Source organism: Leiobunum rupestre, chromosome 4, assembly GCF_980474605.1.
Source record: "Leiobunum rupestre chromosome 4, qqLeiRupe1.1.hap1, whole genome shotgun sequence".
NCBI lineage: Eukaryota > Metazoa > Arthropoda > Arachnida > Opiliones > Sclerosomatidae > Leiobunum > Leiobunum rupestre.
The window spans coordinates 3734879-3755724 of NC_143387.1; the positions used below are offsets into that span (position 1 = coordinate 3734879).

General features: G+C 33.0%; 1 protein-coding gene across 6 annotated transcripts; it reads right to left on the reverse strand.

The window, feature by feature from the left end:
* Window positions 1–361: 361 nt before the first annotated feature.
* On the reverse strand, window positions 362–8420 carry LOC149945901 (cholesterol 7-desaturase nvd-like). 6 transcript variants are annotated; one of them, XM_090171732.1, is made up of 9 exons: window positions 7816–7921; window positions 6608–6843; window positions 6295–6444; window positions 6015–6213; window positions 4858–5046; window positions 3237–3415; window positions 2330–2575; window positions 1658–1831; window positions 367–1003 (listed from the first exon to the last, which is right to left on the reverse strand). In XM_090171732.1, exons 4-9 carry the CDS (start codon window positions 6157–6159, stop codon window positions 839–841), a joined length of 1098 nt encoding a protein of 365 aa, XP_090027858.1. In that variant the 5' UTR covers window positions 6160–6213; window positions 6295–6444; window positions 6608–6843; window positions 7816–7921; the 3' UTR covers window positions 367–838. The 6 variants fall into 6 exon arrangements, with proteins under 6 accessions (XP_090027855.1, XP_090027860.1, XP_090027859.1 ...); XM_090171731.1 differs by lacking the exon at window positions 7816–7921 and having other exon boundaries at window positions 6295–6358; window positions 6608–7736; XM_090171730.1 differs by lacking the exon at window positions 7816–7921 and having other exon boundaries at window positions 6295–6410; window positions 6608–7735.
* Between the last annotated feature and the right edge of the window lie 12426 nt (window positions 8421–20846).

Below are 20846 nucleotides of genomic sequence, written 5' to 3' on the forward strand. Positions count from 1 at the left end.
TTAACAAAAGGGTTCATTGCCCTGACATTCAAAATTAAAAAAAGTTTTAATTGTTGTACACAAAAGTACAGAAACAGATTCCCTTAACCATCTTGCAATGAAGCGAATTATGTCTAATTTGATTAATCATGGGTTTGAAAATGGCAATTTTTATTCAAAATAACCTTACAAAGAAAACTTAAAAGTATTTGGAAATAAGTTGACTCTTATAAACAAATAAGGATTTTCTGTAAATAATTTTGTGACTTTTATATTATTCTTTGTTTACGTTACAGAATATAAAACGACGTTATTTTTTTAATTGAGTGTTTTGTAACTAAGTCATATGTAACTCTGCTACACAAGATGTATATTTATATTTATCTTCTTTTTAAGTTTAAAGATTTTGAAATGTTTAAGATGTGATCTTCTATCTTATAGAAGGAATAGATTTTAAAATAGGTTAAGAAAATATAAGAAAATGTAATTAATTTTTATTTTTTTATTATTTATCTATTTAGCTGCAAACCAGCTAATTGTTACCTGCAAGTGATAAAAAAGGTTTAAGTGGTATTTGAAAAAATTAACTTATAACCGATCGCAATTGGCAGCATTGCTCATCGCGTTCGTCCTAGCTTAATTATTTCCGTTTAAAGATCTTTGTTAAGCTCGGTAAACTTCTGAGAAAAGTGCCATAGTTGTCACCGAAAGAAAAATTTTCGCTAAAAGGGAACATATGATTAATAAATGAATTTGCTTCACTAAACAATAAAATCAATTAAGAGCCCTTGAATGGGTTTTAAAAATTCAAAAGGAAACAAAAGATTGCACGGGTCAAATACGAAGCGACTGTCAAAATTCACCAGTCCAGACGTCTGTCTTCCAGGTCTTTCAGAGTCGGGCTGTTGGCGGAGTAGAACTGCGAGTACCACCGACGATGTCTCGCCAGGCTGCTTTCTTCTTTGGTAAGCATCGGATTTTTTAAGAATCTTTTGTTGTTCCAAATCATGATGTCCCTTTCAAACTAGCAAAAAACGAATACAATAATTCTGTTAAAATATTGACTACAAAACTCACTGAACATTAAAGAATGAACAATTTATCATGTAGATCAAAATAATCAGCATCACTCAATGAACGCTATCTTTACCTTAATAGATAAATAAAAATTATCTGATGGCCTCCTTTAGTGTTTGCCATAAGTTAATTATAAGCCTCTTCGGGGTTTGGGTGCGAAATTGAGTTTGACTCATAAACTACGAACCATATTGAAGGCTCTGCCCCTCCTCGGCAAAATTAAGAAACGATTATGTATTCCATTTCATTTGTGATGGAATTTCCCAAGGGTGAGGGGTTGAACACTATCTGTCATAATAATATGAAGCAAATGAAACTTTCTTAGGTCATAGGTTATTGTGAAAGTCTTTAAGCATGTACCAACTGTCTGTTAGAGCTGAAAATATTTTAAACATTCTGAAAGTGTTTCACACTCAATTTTTTCTTAAATAAAGTAAGAAATTGAAATAAAATATTCTTGTTTTTAAAATGACAATTTTAAACCAATTTGGCGATAATTATTTCCAATAATGATTTATATTTAAGCTCTCAATATCATTTCGATTTAATACGGTTATAGAATAACGAGAATTTTTCCTTGTATGTCGATAGAATTTCTCACCTGCGCTGCTTCGCTGTTCAGAAATACTCTAGCAACGATTGGTGGAACAAACCAGTCGTAATAGATCGATTGACTGATTCGTTGTTGGGAAGGTCCTTCGGGTGTTATGAACTGCAGTAAAACTCCTTTGAAATATCTTTTATAAAATCTCAAATACACCAGCGCTGGACCAATCTGATATAAAATTTTCGAACATAGTGTTTATACATTTTACATCAATGGCTTACGGGTCGTGTTTGAATTTTTCTTCCAAATATTGGTTTACGATTTCGTGCTAAATATTTATTTCCTAGTTCAAAAAGTGATCTTTGACAACTTGTCTCTTGGAATCTTTTTCCGTTTAAAATTAAAAAAATATTTTATAAGGTCGTTGGAGATATCGAGGCGTTTTCTAGCTGAATAGTCTTAGAATATTGCACGAATGTTTCTTGTAAGATAACTTAAGATAAGTATCATTCCTTAAGCTTTTTATGCGCAATTTCCAAAGTCTATAATAAACCTCATCCTGGAGAAAGTATAAAAGAGCTCTCCTTTAACCACTATAGTAATAATCGTGAACAACAAACTTTCAATTTCTAATTTGAAACTTTGGCTGTGAACATAATAATAGCAAATAGTTTCTCAAAATTATTTGCTTGAATAACTTAATTTTAAATATATTGAAATGATCACCTGCTGAATTTTCATTGTTACATTTCCAATTTGTAAATCTACATGAAAAAGAGAAACGCTAGTTTCCAGATCCATGTAGGAAATGTGGTCGTTGGGGGAAATTCCTGGCCTCCAATTGGCTTTCCAAATGTGTCGCAATGGTGCCCAAAATTTGTTATTTTTATATCTAATGTCGTTCCCGGAAGCAAAAATCTCCGAATGCACTTTGTCAAAATGAAAAAAGTCGGCTCCGTTTTCTGAGACTTCCTACAAGAATATGAAACTGTAGTTAATTAGTAAATTCAAATTTATAATCTATAGTTTTCAAAAGTATAAAAATTAATTTAAAAACGTCAGCATTTAAAACACAATTTTTGTTTTACACTAAGCTGTTGCCGTAAAATGTCGCCTCTTATCGTAGATGTATATCAAAAATTCGAAGGGATCAACCAATAAGATCTTTCTGCTATTATTCAGCTTAACCGGTAAAAAATACCTTTTAAAAATAATTAATCAACCACCATCTCTATAAATAAGCATAATGTAGGGTGTGTACCTTTTATATTTAGACGTGTTTGCTCGATCGATTCTTTTTTCTAATAAACTACCAAAATTAGACGTGAATCTCTTCGATAAATGCGAGAGAAGAAGATTTGAATGCGACGCGGTAAATAAAAAGTAGCTGTTTATTTCATTTCTTAAGCTTGGATCACTTTAAGCAATCAGACCTAAGACACTTACGATGTTAGTTGGATGAACTGGGGAAGTTACATCCATCGTAGCATTCAGGTACTTCCCTAAAGCCACCATTTGCTTTTAACAAACTTTTATCAGTTCGTTGATTAACGCGACGATTGCAACTTCTGCTTCCATAACAATAACTCATTGAAACCTACTTTCTAGTTAGTAGACGCGTACCGTGTTATACCTGAATATGTGCAAAAGCTGTGTGTTCCGATTTTCCTTTAAAAGTCCATTTCTTCGAGCGTATTTCTTCTATTTCCGGAATTTTCCAAGACGGGCTTTCCCCTTCGGCGTGATTCCAGATGAAAATGAAGTCGAGAAGTTCGCGTGTTCGCCAAGATCGAACTTTCGCTGTCGATGGAACTTTAAAAAACAAGTTAAAACGTTTTGTCTCGCGAGGTTAAAGTAACCAGCCTTAAATATAACTTTTTTTTAATATATATTGTTAGTTAACAACGTAAGGATTAACGTGAGCTTATGACTCATTTAAAGGAACAAATCCTGGTTAGGTGCCGTGCCGAAACGACATAATCTTAGTTTTTTTATTGTTCCACAAAGGGTTGAAAGATATTTGAGAAGATCCTTTTACAGAATTTTCTACGTTAGGGTTTTAAATCTACAAAATTATTAAATAGTCCGTAGAAACTTTTTAAATTTGATAGAATTCTAAAAGAGATTATCTCTGTGGGTTTATCGGTATTCAACATTTTAGCACCAAATGCCTTTTTGGACCTTCAATTATTCTTAGTAGGTATACCAGGATGTCACGGGCATTTATGTACACACAATCATTCCAATGTATTGACTTTATTTTAAATATTAAAATTAAATTTGATCAAATTTCCAACCATCTTGAACATAAACTTAAGAAACTCAAGAGGAATTTTATCAAAAAATAATTTTTCGAGTAATCTGATTTTGGAAATGAAGTAGCGAAATGCGAATTCGTAAAATTAAATTTATTTTCAGGCAAACCAAATTTTCCGATTAACCGGTTTTTGGAAATAAGGAAAAGAAACTGGAATATGGTAATTTTTAGCATTTTCTATGTGATTGCCAGAGATTCTCTCCAAATCTGTCTCTGACGCCATAGCTCTCGCAGATCAATTTCGAGTGATCTCGGGAACCCGTGGGCGGAAAATGGAACACGCGAAACTAGATCAGAGCAGATCCGAGCACGCAAATGGAATCGCTATTAAAATAATGTTTAGACAAACCGAATTTTTCGAGTTACTTCATTTTGGAAATAATGAAGTGAAACGAGAATGGTATTTGGAGAGGGATGGCGCCTGTATCAATTGGAACGAAATTGAAATATCACAATTGTGCGTACGTGGGTGGTGGGGTCCCGCGTATTGGCCAGAATTTACTTAAATTTAAAATTTATCAATGCAACCGAGAACGTAGTTCAGAAATGATCAGTTCTAACTAAAAATTTAAATTCAACCCAAATATAAAATTCAAATATAAAATTTAAATAAGTCGGTCTTAATTAAAAAAAAGGACATCTAAATTCGAAAATCGTAAAAAATTACCTAAACGGCCAATTGCCCCCGATCTCACAAATGTTTAGAATGCCGGAGAGGACATAAATCATTTGACGTATCACGTGTCTTTGAACCTCTAATGTACCACGAACAATCATTCGGACACCGGCGGTGGCGGACACAGTACGTGAATTTAATATAAACCAATCCCCTGTAATTGTGTGTAAGACTATTCTGAACTAAATAATAAAAGCGATAAATTTGGGCATGGTGTGCTTTCAATGTTTCAGATAAGTAAGTGTATTTTCTGGAGCGTACCTTTCTCCGCATATGGGATGTCGACGCAGATCCCCGAACCTCCGTCGAATTTCCATCCGTGGAACGGACACTCTATGCAGTCGGAGATCACCTTTCCTCCAACTCCCAAATTGGAACCCAAGTGAGGACAGTACGCGTCGAGCACGAACGCTTTTCCTCCTGCTCCACGAAAAACAACCAAATCCTGACCTATGCACCAAATTGACAAACAACTTTAATTAAAAAACGTAAATTCTGTAATATATGTAGCACCTTAAAGAAATAATCATATTTTGCTTACAAATTTCGAAATACTACTGATACCAAACGTTTTTGTTATGATTTATTCTAAAATCAATGCGATTGGCTTCGAAAAACTATTTATTTTATTAAACGCGATGGACTGAACTATTCAAAAAATTATACCTTATTTTACTAGAAACAAAACACCTGAATTTTGAGATAAATTAATAACGTCATTACTTGATTGATAATTATTCTAATTTACATGTTTTTAATGTATCATTCTTTACGTTAATTTAATTAAGAAAAACCACAACCATACGTTTAAACTATCAGTTAAATTTTAAAGTCTAGATAATTCTTTAGCTTAATGTGAACAGGCCTTTCGTATGGCACATTTTATATATCCTTGGCTGCTCAGTATTAATTCATTCGCGACCTTTAACTATCGCTACGCCCTCTTTGGTTCGGTATTGGAAGCTAGATAGGTAGCGGTTAAAGCAGACGCTAATAGTTTTTCCTCATCGTCATTCGTAAATAATTTTGATCAAATAATTTATATGTGATGACACTTGCATTTTAATAAAAATTTAGCATCGCTTGCTTATATTTTTATAAGATTGTTTAAGAGAAATTTGATCTATAGGGGATGCTAGGTCATAGGCTCAGCCTCGGAGAAGATAGTGCTGCGAATAAAACTTTGCTATTAACAGTGTATTTCTTTATACATAGGCGTGATGGAGATCAAATTTTCCACGTGCATCCGAAAACGTCACGTTCACGTAACGAGAAACAAGACTTTTATAATTTTTAAGAGGAAGGAGCAGATTCTTGGAGCTTATTGGGGATTGGGAGCAACGCTAAAAGCCGGCTTAACATAGGCAATTGAGTATAAATAAGTAATTTTTTCGTGCTAAAATTAATGTTTGTAGTACCTAAAGCCGTCACTGACAGACTGTGTCCATTTCTGACTCGATTGGAAGCGACGAGTGGAATCCATCCGTTGGGGAACACAGCCGGAAGTTCAGCGGCTCGATGTCTTCTTTTAAAAGCGTCCCTGATGACGTCCTTCCTGGACATTTTTCTGCCATCGTGCTTCTCGAACAAATGGGCGAAACCAGTCTCGTACGAATTCTAGAAAGTTATTAAGATTACGTTTAAACTGTAGGTCATTATTTCGCTATTAAACAGGTTAAACCAGCACCAGAAAATTACCAGAGTAAGTTAGTGAAACCAGGAATCCATAACGCTACTTTGAATGAATATCTCCCCATATCCCCTGGAATTTTGTGGTGGAACATTATGGGTTGGGCCTAAAACGCTTATTACGCCTTAAATGATGTAAAATTGGGTGACGTGAGAGCTCTTGCGTTTGATTCGTTATTAAAAATAAACAGGTTTTTGTTAGTCGTCTGCTAGTTTTTATCTTCCGGTAAAATTGGCAGAACCCATCGGCAAAGTTTATGATAAATTATTTTTGTTATTACGCAGGAATTTAATTAGAATTTTCAATTAAACCAAGAAATACCTAAGCGTGTGGTGTCATACCAGAGTGATGGACAAAAATCATATCACCCCGGGCAGGAATCGAACCTACAACCTTTGGGTTACCGTCCCAACGCCACTACCATTGGACTACCGATGCCACGAAAAATCCGGCCTCAGACACCCACTATTAATCAGAAGAGCATGGCCTTCACCGTCACCACGGCCAACTTAGATCCGCTCGCTTCCTCGCATAGAAGGCCCGCTGGCTATAATCGTCTTCAATGTTAACGAACGTACATGTATGAGAAAGAAACAATTTTCCCAAATTTTCGCCGCTTGGAGCACTAGTAGGAGGGACATATTTGGTTATCCTTTCATATGATAATATTGTTTCGAAAAAGAGTTCCAATTCACGGCCATTATAATCATTTTAGCGATTTTTTCCAACGCTTAAATTTTAATATGCTTTGAAGTAAGTTTCAATGTTAATTTTAGTTCATAATTTTATGTCCATTTTATAGCCCACAATCTATCTTAAAAATCGACGATAATTCTAAGGCGGGGAATTACCGGAGCCGTCAGTGTGTCGGTTGCATTATAGAAATAGGCTTTTTCATGATTTGGAATAATAATATAAAAGCGAAGCCATTATAGCCTTAAGACAATCACGGCGCCTTGTGGCTAATTCTTGATAAATTCTTATTCAAAGCTGGAACTGTTGAATCGTATCTGATTATTTCTTTAATACATTGTTTAAAGTCTGCTTCTTTCAAATGAATACCAAAAATGAGGCAGGGTGAATAAAACTTAAATTTGATTGATAAGTTTTACAATAAAAGGCATTAAGATATTCATAGCGTAAAAAAGTGTCATTTGGAAACTAAGTGATTTTATTTCTATTTGTAGATTCACAAAATGGCGCACAGCAAACGTAAACTATTTTAATAAATTTTATTATATTAAGTTAAAAATAAAGGCAAACTTTGGTTTTTTTTTAAATTTAAATTTTTGTTCTCGCGCCATTAGAAATTCCCACTTCCCCGTCTTAAAATTATCGTTGATTTAAAAGATATATTGTGGGCATTGAAATGAACATAAAATTAGGAATACAGCCTTAAAATGAACTTTGTAACATACTAAAAGGCATATTTAAATTTTAGCGTTGGAAAAAATGGCTAGAATTATGAAAAAGGTCGTGCATTGCAACTCACTTTCGAAAAAATATTCTCATAGGAAAGCATTACTAACTTATCCCTTCCTTCTAGCGCTCCAAGGGGCGAAAATTCATGATTTTTTCTCATACGCTCGTTAACATTGAAGACGATTAAAGCCAGTGTGTCTTCTATGCGAAGAACCGAGCGGACCTAAGTTGGCCGTGCCGTCACAAACGGAAAAAACGCGAGCAGACAATAACCACGTGAAATCTTTTGGCGTCAAGACTCGAGCTCTCCCATTGGTCCGTGACCCGGGGATAAAATTTCGACAAAATAACAGTCTTGGCACCGGGCCCGAATTTATATATTTTATTTATTACATAACGTCTTAAAATTATCTGTTGATGGTTTTAGATTTAGGTAGCAAGAAATATTTATTTTGCTTCGACGGCAAACAAAGCAGAGCCATTTCGAAAGAAATTTTACACCGATACATTTCTTTTTAAAATTTTTAAGGTTAGATATTATTATCGTCCTAGATATCCTACCCTTATGATGTTGGCTTTGCTGAAGAAACCATAGAGAAGGATTATTAACGTGACCGTTGCAGCGATATAACTGAAGAATTCTGGGCAATTCTGGAACATGTCCAACCAAGTGGTTCAGAATCCTCTTGGAAATTCTTCAAGAACTATTTTCCTAGTTTAAAAATGTGAGATTACTACTCGAATGTTTATGCCTGTATCAATGAATAAAAAGTTGCTCTATAACTGAAGCCTATGGAATTAATCTTGCAAATAACAAAGCTGATTTTCATTTAAATAAATGTATACAATTATAATTGTCTCTCTTATTCCAGCAATAATAGAACATCAAAACCGATTATTTGCTTTTTAATGGGGTTATTAGATGACGGAAATAAAAATGAATATAAATTCGATGATAAATCAGTTAGCTGCTAATTTTTATTTAAAAAAGGAAAAACGCGTTTCTTAAAAATTGCAATTTTTTTTGATTGAAGGTATGGTTAAAAATTAATAAATTTAAGGTTTCCCCCGAGTTCTTCGTTTTATCTTTCCATAAAAACTTGCTTAGGTTAACGTTATAGTTAGTGAAAGGGGCTGTTGCCACCACCCTCCTACGCATTGTAACCCGGCCACCTGAACTAATGGCTTTAAAAGTCGCTCGATGACTTAGGCCTAAGGTGGTGCATTGGGTATTAGCCTAGCTGATTATTATTATTATTTTTATAAATCTAATAACTTAAGATTGTTATTGATTTTGGAAGCTATGAAAGGTGATTGCTTTTAGAGCTGAAATGTTAAACATTTGATATCTCCAAAATTTATCGAAATTGAACACATTCAACAAATGGTCAACCAATTATAAAAACTTAATATTTAGATAAAAAACACTTTTTCCTCAAATCGTTAAAATAACATAAGGTAAATTAATTTCCGTAGCTTAAATTTAAAGGTAAGTTATTTGTCGTAATATGAATAAACAACATACCGGTAAATTAATTGTCATAGTATAATTAATCAACAAGAAATGTATTTAAATAGTGCATATTATATTTCATTATATGATTTAAAAATTACTTACTCTTGCAACTAATTGAATTCCTTAAAAGAGCGTTTTTCTGTTGAAACAGTTTAATTTTATTTCCAAATTCGCTTGGTAATATTAAGTAGCAATTCGAGTTGAACGTTTTCTGCCAAAAGTCTCTCTCTACAATGAGAATGAAGAGATCATCAAAAGCAGCTGATCCCCGGACACCTTTCATGAAACTGGGTTAAAATGGGAAATGCCCATCAGATGGCACTTCAAGGGAAAAAAGGTAGAAACAAATCTTTTTAAGAATTTGCGAAACTTAATTTTATAATTCTTAATTTATTAATATAGTTTTAATTTTTCTATACTCTTAACGTCACCATTTATTTCTTAAAGCATCTGGTGGAATTTTAATTAAGCTTTTCGCATATTTTCCTACCAACTTGACTTTAAAGATTTCTCACATGCAGAAAACTTTATCATTATCACCTACCAATTTTACTTTAAGAACTTTTATATTTGATATCCCCGCACGTGTGTCAAAGCCAAAATGTTTATTATTCTTACGAAAGTAGGGTGGTGGCTTGTAATTCCGGACACTTTTTAAAAATCGATAGAAACATAACCCAATAATTAATTTGATATGAATACTTTATAGCGGATTCCATAGTTTGAACTTTCGTGCATCTTTTAAACCTATTTCTAGTGAAAATCATCTGATATTTATATTTCTATGACCTTTTTCCTGAAGCTAGTAACCGCTTCTAATTACGGACACTCGCTTCTAATTCCGACCTATAGGTTTTTAATTCCGACCACTGGCTTCGAATTGTCCGACCACCCTCTTCTAATTCTGGACACTCTAAAATATTATAATTTACATATTTAAAAATTACCTAGACTTATAATAAAAATTTAAAATTATAATAAAAATATATTACAAATTAAAAATATAACACACGATATAAATAATATAAATGTTAAAAATATTTATATATATTAATAATTACAAATTAAAAAATAAATTATAAGTTGCAAATTAAAAATTAAAATGCAAAAAATATATAAAAATATAATAAAATAAGAAATTAAAAGTTGGTATATTAAAATTCCAAATTAAAAATATAAATATTTTAATAAGTATAAATATTTTAATAAATATAAATATTTTAATAAATCAAGAATGTATTTATTTATACTCAGGGAGGATGAGTATGTCGAGACTATCGACGGACACGTTGAGGCCCTAACCCCGTCACGCTAAGCGGGGGGGAGGGAAAAAGGAGGCGGTCTTATTTTTTGCGTCCTCGCAGCAGCGTTAATCGCGTCGAAAACGTAATTTTTAAGAACCAATGAGATTGCAGTATTATTTGATTTTATTAAAGTGGAGGAGCATACCGGGGGGCCCAACGGGTGGAATTGGAGAAACGCCAAAAATAATCTCGACATATTCATTCTCCCTGAGAATAAATAAATACATTCTTGAATAAATATAAATATTTTAATAAGTATAAATATTTTAATAAATATAAATATTTTAAGAAATATAAATATTTTAATAAATATTTTAAGAAATATAAATATTTTAATAAATATTTTAAGAAATATAAATATAAATATTTTAAGAAATTTAAATATAAATAGGAAGGATGGTCTAACAAATGAGTTTTACGTGCACTTCTGGTCAATTATTGGAGAAACGCTTTTCAACATTTTTTTTTCGATCCTAAACTCCAACTATATTCCAAGTTCTTTTACCATTGCGATTATCACCCTTATATTCAAAAATGGAGACCCGAAGACCTTATCCAACTGGAGACCAATTTCCCTACTAAATAGTGATTAAAAAATTTTGTCAAAATGCCTCGCAAACAGAATCCGACAAAAAATTAACAAATTAATCGACCCAGACCAAACTTCAAGTATTCCCAATAGGAATATTCTAACTAATCTTAATGTAATTAGGGATGTTATACATCATTTTAGCTTCAAGTCAACCGACAACTTAGCGATAATATCTTTAGACCAAGCCAAAGCTTTTGACCGGGTCAAGCACACGTATTTATTTGAAATTTTGGAACACGTTGGCTTAGGCAATACTATTACCAATTTTATCCGGGCTGTTTATAACTCAGCAGAAGCTAGGATAAAAGTAAACAACACATTGTCGTCGAAATTCCGAATCGCAAAGGGAATCCGACAAGGAGACCCGTTATCAAGATTTTTATTTTGCCTCTCTATTGAACCTCTACTTAGATTAAATTTAAAGGAACATTCAATCAACCTGCCATTTTTACCCTGACCGTTGACGGTACTGTCCTTTGCGGATGATCTTAATCCCTTCGTCGCTACAAACACCGGTTTCCAGATCTTTAATAACGAATGTAAAACGTATAGCGCGGTCAGTAATGCGAAATTCAATCTAGAAAAAAGCAATGGTCTATGGCTTGGTGGCTGGAGGAATAGAACGGACTTTCCAATCAACGTGAAATGGAGTAGGGATCAAATAAAAATACTTGGAATTACCTTTACAACGAAAGAAAATAGTCTTAAAGACCATGCTGACTTTTTAACCAACGAAATTACAGATGAACTTGACTGTCATATAGAACGCGTGCGCAATTATGTAATATATTTCTATCCAAAATGTATTACATTCTACCAATTATTCCGCGTCCGCTTGAGCTCTCAGACAAATTGTCAAGAAATTGTACCCAAGTAATTTGAGCGAAAGATAAACATTGGCTCAATGCCGAAGACATCAAACAAAAAACCCTTTGCGGAGGTCTTGGTCTTCAATCAGTAAAAACGCAGTGGCAAAATTTTGCCTTTTCGAAATTTAAAAATTTAATTGGCGGAAGGTGTCATCCAATATAGGCCGCTTGCGTTCATCATTATCTAAAAAGTACAAACATTTTCAATTTTAGTTTCGAAGTATTTGTTATGCCGAAAATAGAGTTAAATTACGACTACTTACCCAGATACTACGCGGACATCTTTAATTTCTGGCACACTTTACCGATACGTCTTAAAAAACCTCCCGTTATCGACGATCTTCTAAATCTGCCAATTCTTTTCAACCCCTTCTTCGAAATCGATTTCTATCACCCGAAATGGAAAACTCCGGGCTACCGTTTCCTGAATCATATTTTCAACCGCATATATATGTGTTTCGAAAATCCATTTTTAAATAAAGGCTTAAGGGCTCAAACAGAACGTTCGCTAACAAATCAGTATAAAACAAGTTGGCAAGCCAAAATATACCTCTACTCGGAAGAATGGTCCCTAGTGGTATTAATTTCTCGACACGACCCCCAAAGATATCTCCGCAATTCAGAGTTATTTACTAAAAACGTATTATCGGTTCAAACCCTGCCCGGTATAAAATTTTAATTTTAATTTAAATAATTGAGACGAAACAATCGAGTTGAATTTATTCAGAATATTATAAATTAAGTAGTTACAACAGCGAGTTAGACTTACTAAAACAATGCACAATTGAATTTAACCCTTTTTACAGTACATGTTTATCAGTTGAATATAATACTAAGCAAATTTTAATGAAAGAAATATCTACAGATGGTATTTGTATTTTTCACGATTTCGAAATACTTGCCGCATCTTTAACGCTCATTTTATTTCAACGCTCGTAGACTTCCAGTTGACGTTGTGACACATACCGCATGAAAAAGACCAATGCCGTCCAATTTCCAATATCATATAATAACTCGCCCAACCAAGGAAATCATTGACTGCGTTAGAAATCGTAGATATCCAAATATCCACACCAAATATATTTACAAGAAGCAAAAACCTTACCATCAACAAAGCACAGAGAGCCACTTGACTAACCGCCAGCTCTTAAAGCAATTAACGTTAAATTATCTCCTTTGAATTAACACAACTATATATAGGTCGTTAATAATACCCGTAAATAAATAACAAAAAAACTAACAAAGTGGCCCACCCACAGGGTCTACCCTTTAAAACTCTAATATCGGCTGAGTGCGCTAAAACAAGATTTAACCTTTAAAATTTCATTCGTAAAAAAACCAGATTAGGCCTTCATAAATTCATTAATAAAAAAAGACTTTATTACCTATTATGCTTACGATGCGTGTCTTAATTTCATTAAACCTAAGCAGCTATCGGTGGTTCTGTGGTAGAGCGCTCGACTGCCAAGCCGAATGGCCTGGGTTCGAAACCTGGGTGGCGCATTTGTTTTTAATCAATAGAGAAACGCTCAATTAGAATTTCTTCGATGCAATAATTTAAATTTCAATTAAACCAAAATTTCGTACTCTATTAAATACGCTTCCGATAAAGCTGAAGGTCTAATTTTCAATAAAGCGTAACAAGTGTCGGTGGTTCTGTGGTAGAACGTCCGCCTGTCAAGCAGGAGGGCTCGGGTTCAAATCCCGCCCGATGCGATCGCAAATTGATACTAAGAGGAATACCGTGTACAACTGGTGGAAACCCTGCCATTGGACGTTGAGAGGTAGCATTACACTCAACACTCGGTCCGTCCCAAAGTCATTAAGAAGAAGTTGGAGAGAAAACGCCCATACAAACACAACAGACTCAACATGCACAACCATCAGAACACAAACTAAACACTCACAACCTACGCATAAACATTACAAAAACGTAATACACTAAACCGTCATGACGGTGAGCGAAAAAACACCATCCAAACCAAACCGCAAATTAATCCGTTAACGCTCACCGTCACACGGTGGTTTTGCCAACCCTTCGAGAAACTGCGAACGCAAAGATCTCAAGAAACTGCGTACGCAGTGATTACACTTTGCACCGAAAATGCGAACGCGTTCGCAGGCCTGACAGACAGACCCACAGACAGACACGGTGGTTGTATAAAAATTGTAGAACTATGCACTCAAAACTTTGAATTCGTACAATCTACCGAGGATTCCAACAAAGAAATCAACAATCATTATAACCTTCAAATTAATATAAACAATCAAATTATTCCCATTGAAAAAATTTCCAAACTCACCATTTTGTTACTCCCAAATACGAAAGTCTAAATTACCAAATATTTAGAAACTTTACAAACATTGAAAATATAATTCCCAAATTAAACATCGTTTGGCATCCAAGTTTTTTCCCAAAAGAAAACAAGGTTCTTTGGAAGACAGTAATGGGGTGTATAACAACACCGATTCTAGCCGAAAAACTTTTTAACCTTAGCAATGTCTGTCCCCTTTGCGAAAGAGATCGTGGAGACATTAAACACATGTATTTTAATTGTTCGATAACCCAAAAAAATTTATGTGAAATTGAAATATTTATAAAAAAATTCTATATAGATTTTAAATTAACAAACAAAATGTACTGGGTTTATGTAGAAAAACCAATTCTGTATTTTAAACTAATAGTTATTTTAATTAATATATCGAAATTGGCTTTGTATTTCACTTATCAAACTAGAATGAACCAAAAAGATTTAAATTCTATGGATATGTTACGAAACTATTTCAACCAAAAATTGTTCCTATGTATACTCACCGAATATGAATTTTATAAGAAAAAATACCAACTTGTTTTTATCGAATTCCTAAAATCTGAGATTTGTACCCTTAATGGTCAGAATGTTGTTATGAAAGAATTTTTGTAAAATGCCTTTGTCAATTTTTTTTTAATTTTCTGTTTACTTTTGTATTTTAAAATTTAAATAAATGCTTACCTGCGTCGACAGGTAGGCATAAAAAAAAATAAAATAAAAAAATAAAAATAAATATAAATATTTTAATAAATATAAATATAAATATTTTAATAAATATAAATATAAATATTTTAATAAATATAAATATAAATATTTTAATAAATATAAATATAAATATTTTGATAAATATAAATATAAATATTTTAATAAATATAAATATAAATATTTTAATAAATATGAATATAAATATAAATATTTTAATAAATATAAATATAAATATAAATATAAATATAAATATAAATATTTTAATAGATATTAAAAAAATTATTATACAAATTAAAAAATTGTTATAATAAATAAAAACGTGTTATTAAAATTATAGATAACTTTACCACAAAAACTTTTTTAATTAGCAAATAAATTTAATTAGGTAGGTAGGGCCTATACAAAAAAAATAGATTATTTTGATCGTGAAATTCTTTTTTTTTATTAATGATCGAGAATACAAAGATTGATTCGTAGAACCATCCTCCAACTTCGCGCGTTATCTGAGTGGTGACGTTTTAGGGTTAAGGAGAGTCTTAGTTCTAGCCGTGTTTGGGAAAAAATGAGGGGGCGAACCATAGAAATATAAATTAGCCTAGAAGCACTGCCCTTTCCGCCAATCCCAAGGGAAACAGGAGAGCTAGAAGGCTGACATTAAGGTGGAATCGTGATGTACGCGACATCTGACAAACGCATTAAACATTGTCGCCATGGCTACGACGCGAATTTCAAAGAGGAAAAAAAGGCGATCCACTGCGCGTCACGTCGTGCGCAGCGGCGGTCTTTTCGTGTTTAAAATTTTGCGTCTAGAAGCATATCCGCAAAAATGGTTAAAAACTGCGCTTTTTCACATTGTAAAGAGAGATCTGGGAAATAAATAAAATTCTCATTTCATAAGTATGTAATATTAAAGTAAATATTTTATAATAATCTCGGAATAAGAGATTTTTTTACACTAAGATTTCCTCCTGAATTACTAGGAAAATGGGTTTTAGCGGTAAATCGCGAAAATTGGACTCCATCTTCAATTACTTCATTTGACTTTGAGTGTAGTAAACATTTTCTGCCGGATGGAAGGCACCATTTGAAAGCAAATGTTGTACCTACACAAGTAAAAATTACCCTATATATGCTGAAATAAAAAACTAACTGAAATATGAATAATTTCTTTATTAAAACAAGAATTTGAAAGAGCTCCCAAAAATATCTAGTTTAGAACAAAGCATATTTACATCTTCTAGAGTATGCCAATTTATTGATTTTAGTAATTGTTATTTAGTTTCCCTATTTATCAGAGGTTATTTCAGAAAACGCACGGAAAAAGTTAACTACCGGAAACCACTCAATTTGACTTGACTAATACTGATGATAGTTTAAAAGACACTGAAACCAAGATTTTGGAATCTCATGAAGGCATATTTTAAACCACACTGAAATAATTAAAATTTAGTTAAAACGTGTGACTTTAAGGGGGACACGGTAGATATAGTAGATTCTTGAGATTTTTATGATTTTCCTAAAGCTGTTTAAATAACTTAATATAATGTCAGATAAAAAAAAGTTTTTAATACGACGCCTACGATCTGTTTTATGTTATTCCACGTGACCATATTTATTTATTTAGTTTAAATTTTTTCTATGAGATGGCGCGACTATCGCGATTCCACTCTGATGGGAGCCTTCTAGCTGGTACGTCCCCGCCCAATCCAATCGTGCTTCTAGTCTAATTTCTATTTCTATGGGGTGAACGGGAGGTGAAATAACGCGTCGTCCGCTCTTAAAGTGCGGGAAAACTTGTGGTTGTATTATTGCGGATATAATAACGTTCTAAACAGTCTCGATTAATATCGTTTAATTATTTTATTTTCTATAAATTACGAATGAACTTTCAAGATGTCCGGAATTAGCTGCTACATAAAGGTTTTTAAAATTACTAAATTCTAGGACAAAATAACCCCGCGTGTTTTAGTTTTGTTAGGAAAAAGTTGAATTTTTAGCAGAAATAAAGGTTTTTATCTCCCATTCACTGTGGACGAGATAAGAGCTTATTTCGAGAGGCGCATCTGGCGGCATTCCCACAAATTGGCATTAACTTAATCGGGCGTTTTAGGCCTGTCGTTTAATAACAACAATATAATATCACGAATGATTTACACGATTTCGAAATTGTGTTCTACGTATAGCCTGGTTCCCGGGGCTTAAAATACATCCTTCTAAGAAGGATTACAGCCATGAAAATTAAAAATAAACAAATGTAAACAAAAGTGTCCGGAATTAGAAGCGTCCGGAATTACACGCCATCACCCTATATTCCTATTCGCGGAAGTTTTATTAAGAAATTTTCAGGCTGGGATTTTTTTTCTCCATATTTTCAAATAACTTTTTTTTAAACTAATACTTTCAATGGTTAATCAATTGGTTGAGTTCAATCAATGGCTTATTAAGTTGATAATATATTTTTTTAATTAATTTGATGGAATTATGTGGAACGTATTACTGGCAAAGTTTAAAATGTAAACCTTAAACTAATTATTTATTTTCAGGAAATGTGGTTAGCACTTTCCCAGCTTGTGTTACGAAGTAAAAACTCTGAACCACTTTTTCTGCGTTGAGTTTGCAAGTTCTCTCCCCGTAGGGTTTTTACAAGAGTTCTTCGTTTTCCCCTTCCCATAAAAACGTGTAAATGTTAACGATAAAAGTTAGTTTAGAGAGCTGTTGGCTCGTGGATCATGAAGGGCTTGCCATAACCCTCCTACGCATTGTAACCAGGCCACCTGTTTAAAGGCATTAAAATCGCTAGATGACTTGGGTCTAAGCTGGTGACTTCGGTATTAGCTTAGTTGAATATTATATCCATGTATTAAGAAATAAATTCGACAGTGGAATATGAAATGTAAATTTAAAAAATACTTACATGTTTCTTGCTGAGGCAGTTTATCTTGTTTACGGCCATATACTGAAATAGAATAATCACCTATCGAAACGAAACGTCTATGTCGAGTAGAGTCATTCAAATTTTATTAGCTTCATTCGCTTCATAAAATAAATTTGGACTTTAAGCTCAGAATTTAGAGTTCGAAGAATATACCTTTATAAGGAATTTGAAACATTTATATATTGATAAAGGATGATTAAATACGTGAATAAGAAGATTAGACCCTAATGAAAAGGGATGAAAAAACTAAACCCTAAAAAAATTTGAAGGAATTTAAAAACTTACATAATAGCTCGTACCAATAGGTCTTCGAGCAAACTTAAAGACGCGATACTCGGACCAAAGAGATCTTCGATTGAAAAACTAAATAAAATTAAGTAACATAGCAGGAATTTCCAACGGTAGACCGGTTTCGTCCCGTAAGAGAAATTTGGCTTTCGATTGTGATTCCGAAAGATAAGCTAAGCCTAAACATTAAAAATTTCAAAACGCGTCGCGTAGCAACGGAAAGCTGCATAAGGGGAGAGTGGTTGAGAATAGTATAAGTTTTTTAATTTCTTCCAAATTGTTTAGGGTTTAACTTTTTTATCCCTTTCATTATGGACTACACTACTTATTCGCGTATTCAATCATCCGTTTAACTTAATATCTTTGTCTAGGCGAAATGTTTATCACCTTCCTTACCCCCCTTAACTTTCACTAGGTATTTTTAAGTTTTAAATTATACATACTCACTAATTATAGAATGCGGTTATTAAGATTAAATTATATTATTTCATACGGTATTAAGTTGGTATTTGCGTGTATTTAGCGGTTAAATTTTACGAATTAAGAGATTATTTCGGGAACAATAATTTGTTATTTTTCGTGTGTCAAATGCTTCTTTTTCGTGCACTAATTGGTTATTTTTCATGTAGTTAGGGATATTTGCCATTCATTAATAAAATACTATCGTGCATTAATTCGTTATTTTGCGTGAACTAATTGTTTATTTTCCGTGTATTTATAGGTTATTCGGAGTAAATTATGCTTTATTTTTCGTGTATTTATAGGTTATTCGGAGTAAATTATGCTTTTAGTTTTCGTGTATTTATAGGTTATTCGGAGTAAATTATGCTTTATTTTTAGTGTATTTATAGGTTATTCGGAGTAAATTATGCTTTTAGTATTCGTGTATTTATAGGTTATTCGGAGTAAAGTATGCTTTTAGTTTTCGTGTATTTATAGGTTATTCGGAGTAAATTATGCTTTATTTTTCGTGTATTAAGCGGATATTTGGCATACAATAAGAGGTTATTTTTCGAGTAATAAGCATTTATTTTGCGTGCACGAAGAGATTATTTCGACTAAAAGAATATATTATTTTGCATGTATAAAGATTTTGTTCGTGTAGAAAGCGGTTTTTACACAATCCTAGGGATTTGTGTGTATTAGTTTCACCTACAGTGTAGCCGATGCTGATGTCGCTGATGCCGCCGATGCCGCCGTGTCGCGCATATATCGTCAACAGTTAGGTCTAGAAAAGGCAATGATATCTCGTTAGAATGTACATACCTCGGCATCGATAGCGTTTCATATTTTCTTTTAAATCGGAGCCCTAGAATTTGGGCAAATACTTAATTTTCTATTTTCGGGGGTTTCGCTTTTTGTGGTAGATATTTTAATTCAAATTAAGTCCGATAACGTTAAAAAAAATTGTTTAGGTTAGGATTCAGCGGATCTACACCTTTGGTATATCAGTAAATATTAAATTTAAGTATAGTTTCCACGGTAATTTACGGGACCCCAATTTTCGCGGTTTAATATTTTCGCCTAAAAGTCTACATAACGTTCCATTATTTAAGTCCGATTTTCATGGGAGTTATATTTTTGAATAGCTGTGGTTGCCATACAACCTAGATTTGCAATTACGTTGCTTTATTTTAATTCTAAGTGAGGTTTTTTGGACAACGTATTCGGACCCCCGCAACTTCCAACATTGTAAATCGGTGTGCTTATAGAAGTCTACCCGCGAGTTTTCCTCTCGCATTTTTCAAAGCCATTCGCGCCGCGCTTTCAACGTTTGACCATAAGTAACAAATAAATGCGATTCTGAACGTCTGACCAGAATTAAGAAATAAGTGTGACCACAGAAGTAACAAAAAAAGTGTTAATTCAAATAAGTATAGCCGTGGATATATATTGGTTATATCACCGGCGTTGTGTCTATTCTGACCGTCTTCCATCTTGTTTATTTATGGCTTACTGTTTTCCGATGGATGGTTTGACTTTCAAACGCTGAAAAGGTCTCCATTTTAAGATTTCAAAAGCGATATATATATATATTTCTGAAAACTTCTTTTCTGAGGTCTATTGATTTATTTAATGAAGTATATCTTTAATTTTAATATAAAATTTCGTGGCGTATGCCCTTCACATACATTTTGTAAGATAATTGGGCAGAATTATAGAGAATGACGATCTATCTGAGAAATACTGCATTGAAGAGGTAGAAGTGGTTTCTTAGTCATATGCTTTTGATTTCCATTAAATTATCTTTTAACGTCTTATGCATTCTTGTCCTAAAGAGAATGAAAGTTTAGATATGCACTATTGATAAGACACAGTTAATAAATGTATTGTATCCACAAAATCTTTATTCTATCTAGTATTAGTCGAAAACTCATCGTGTAATGTGTACCTTTTCATCACATAATTAAAAATAAACAATTAATGCACGCTAAATAGCCAACTATTGAACAAAAACTAACTAATTAATGCACGCTAAATAACCAATTAATGTTCCCAAAATAAACAATTAATTAAATAACCAATTAATGCACCCAAAAAAGGCAACTAATGCACAGAAACTAACTTATTATTGCACACAAAATAAACAATTAATGCACGCAAAAAAAAGATTGAC

Bases quoted from the DNA above. Each gene is read 5' to 3' on its own strand.
- LOC149945901 (XM_090171729.1), bottom strand. From the start codon at position 8,368: ATGTTCCAGAATTGCCCAGAATTCTTCAGTTATATCGCTGCAACGGTC. The intron at 2,576-3,236 runs GTATAACACGGT...ATATTCTTGTAG, and splicing joins CAGCTTTTGCACATATTCAG to GAAGTCTCAGAAAACGGAGC. The intron at 1,832-2,329 runs GTGATCATTTCA...ATTTTATATCAG, and splicing joins TAACAATGAAAATTCAGCAG to ATTGGTCCAGCGCTGGTGTA.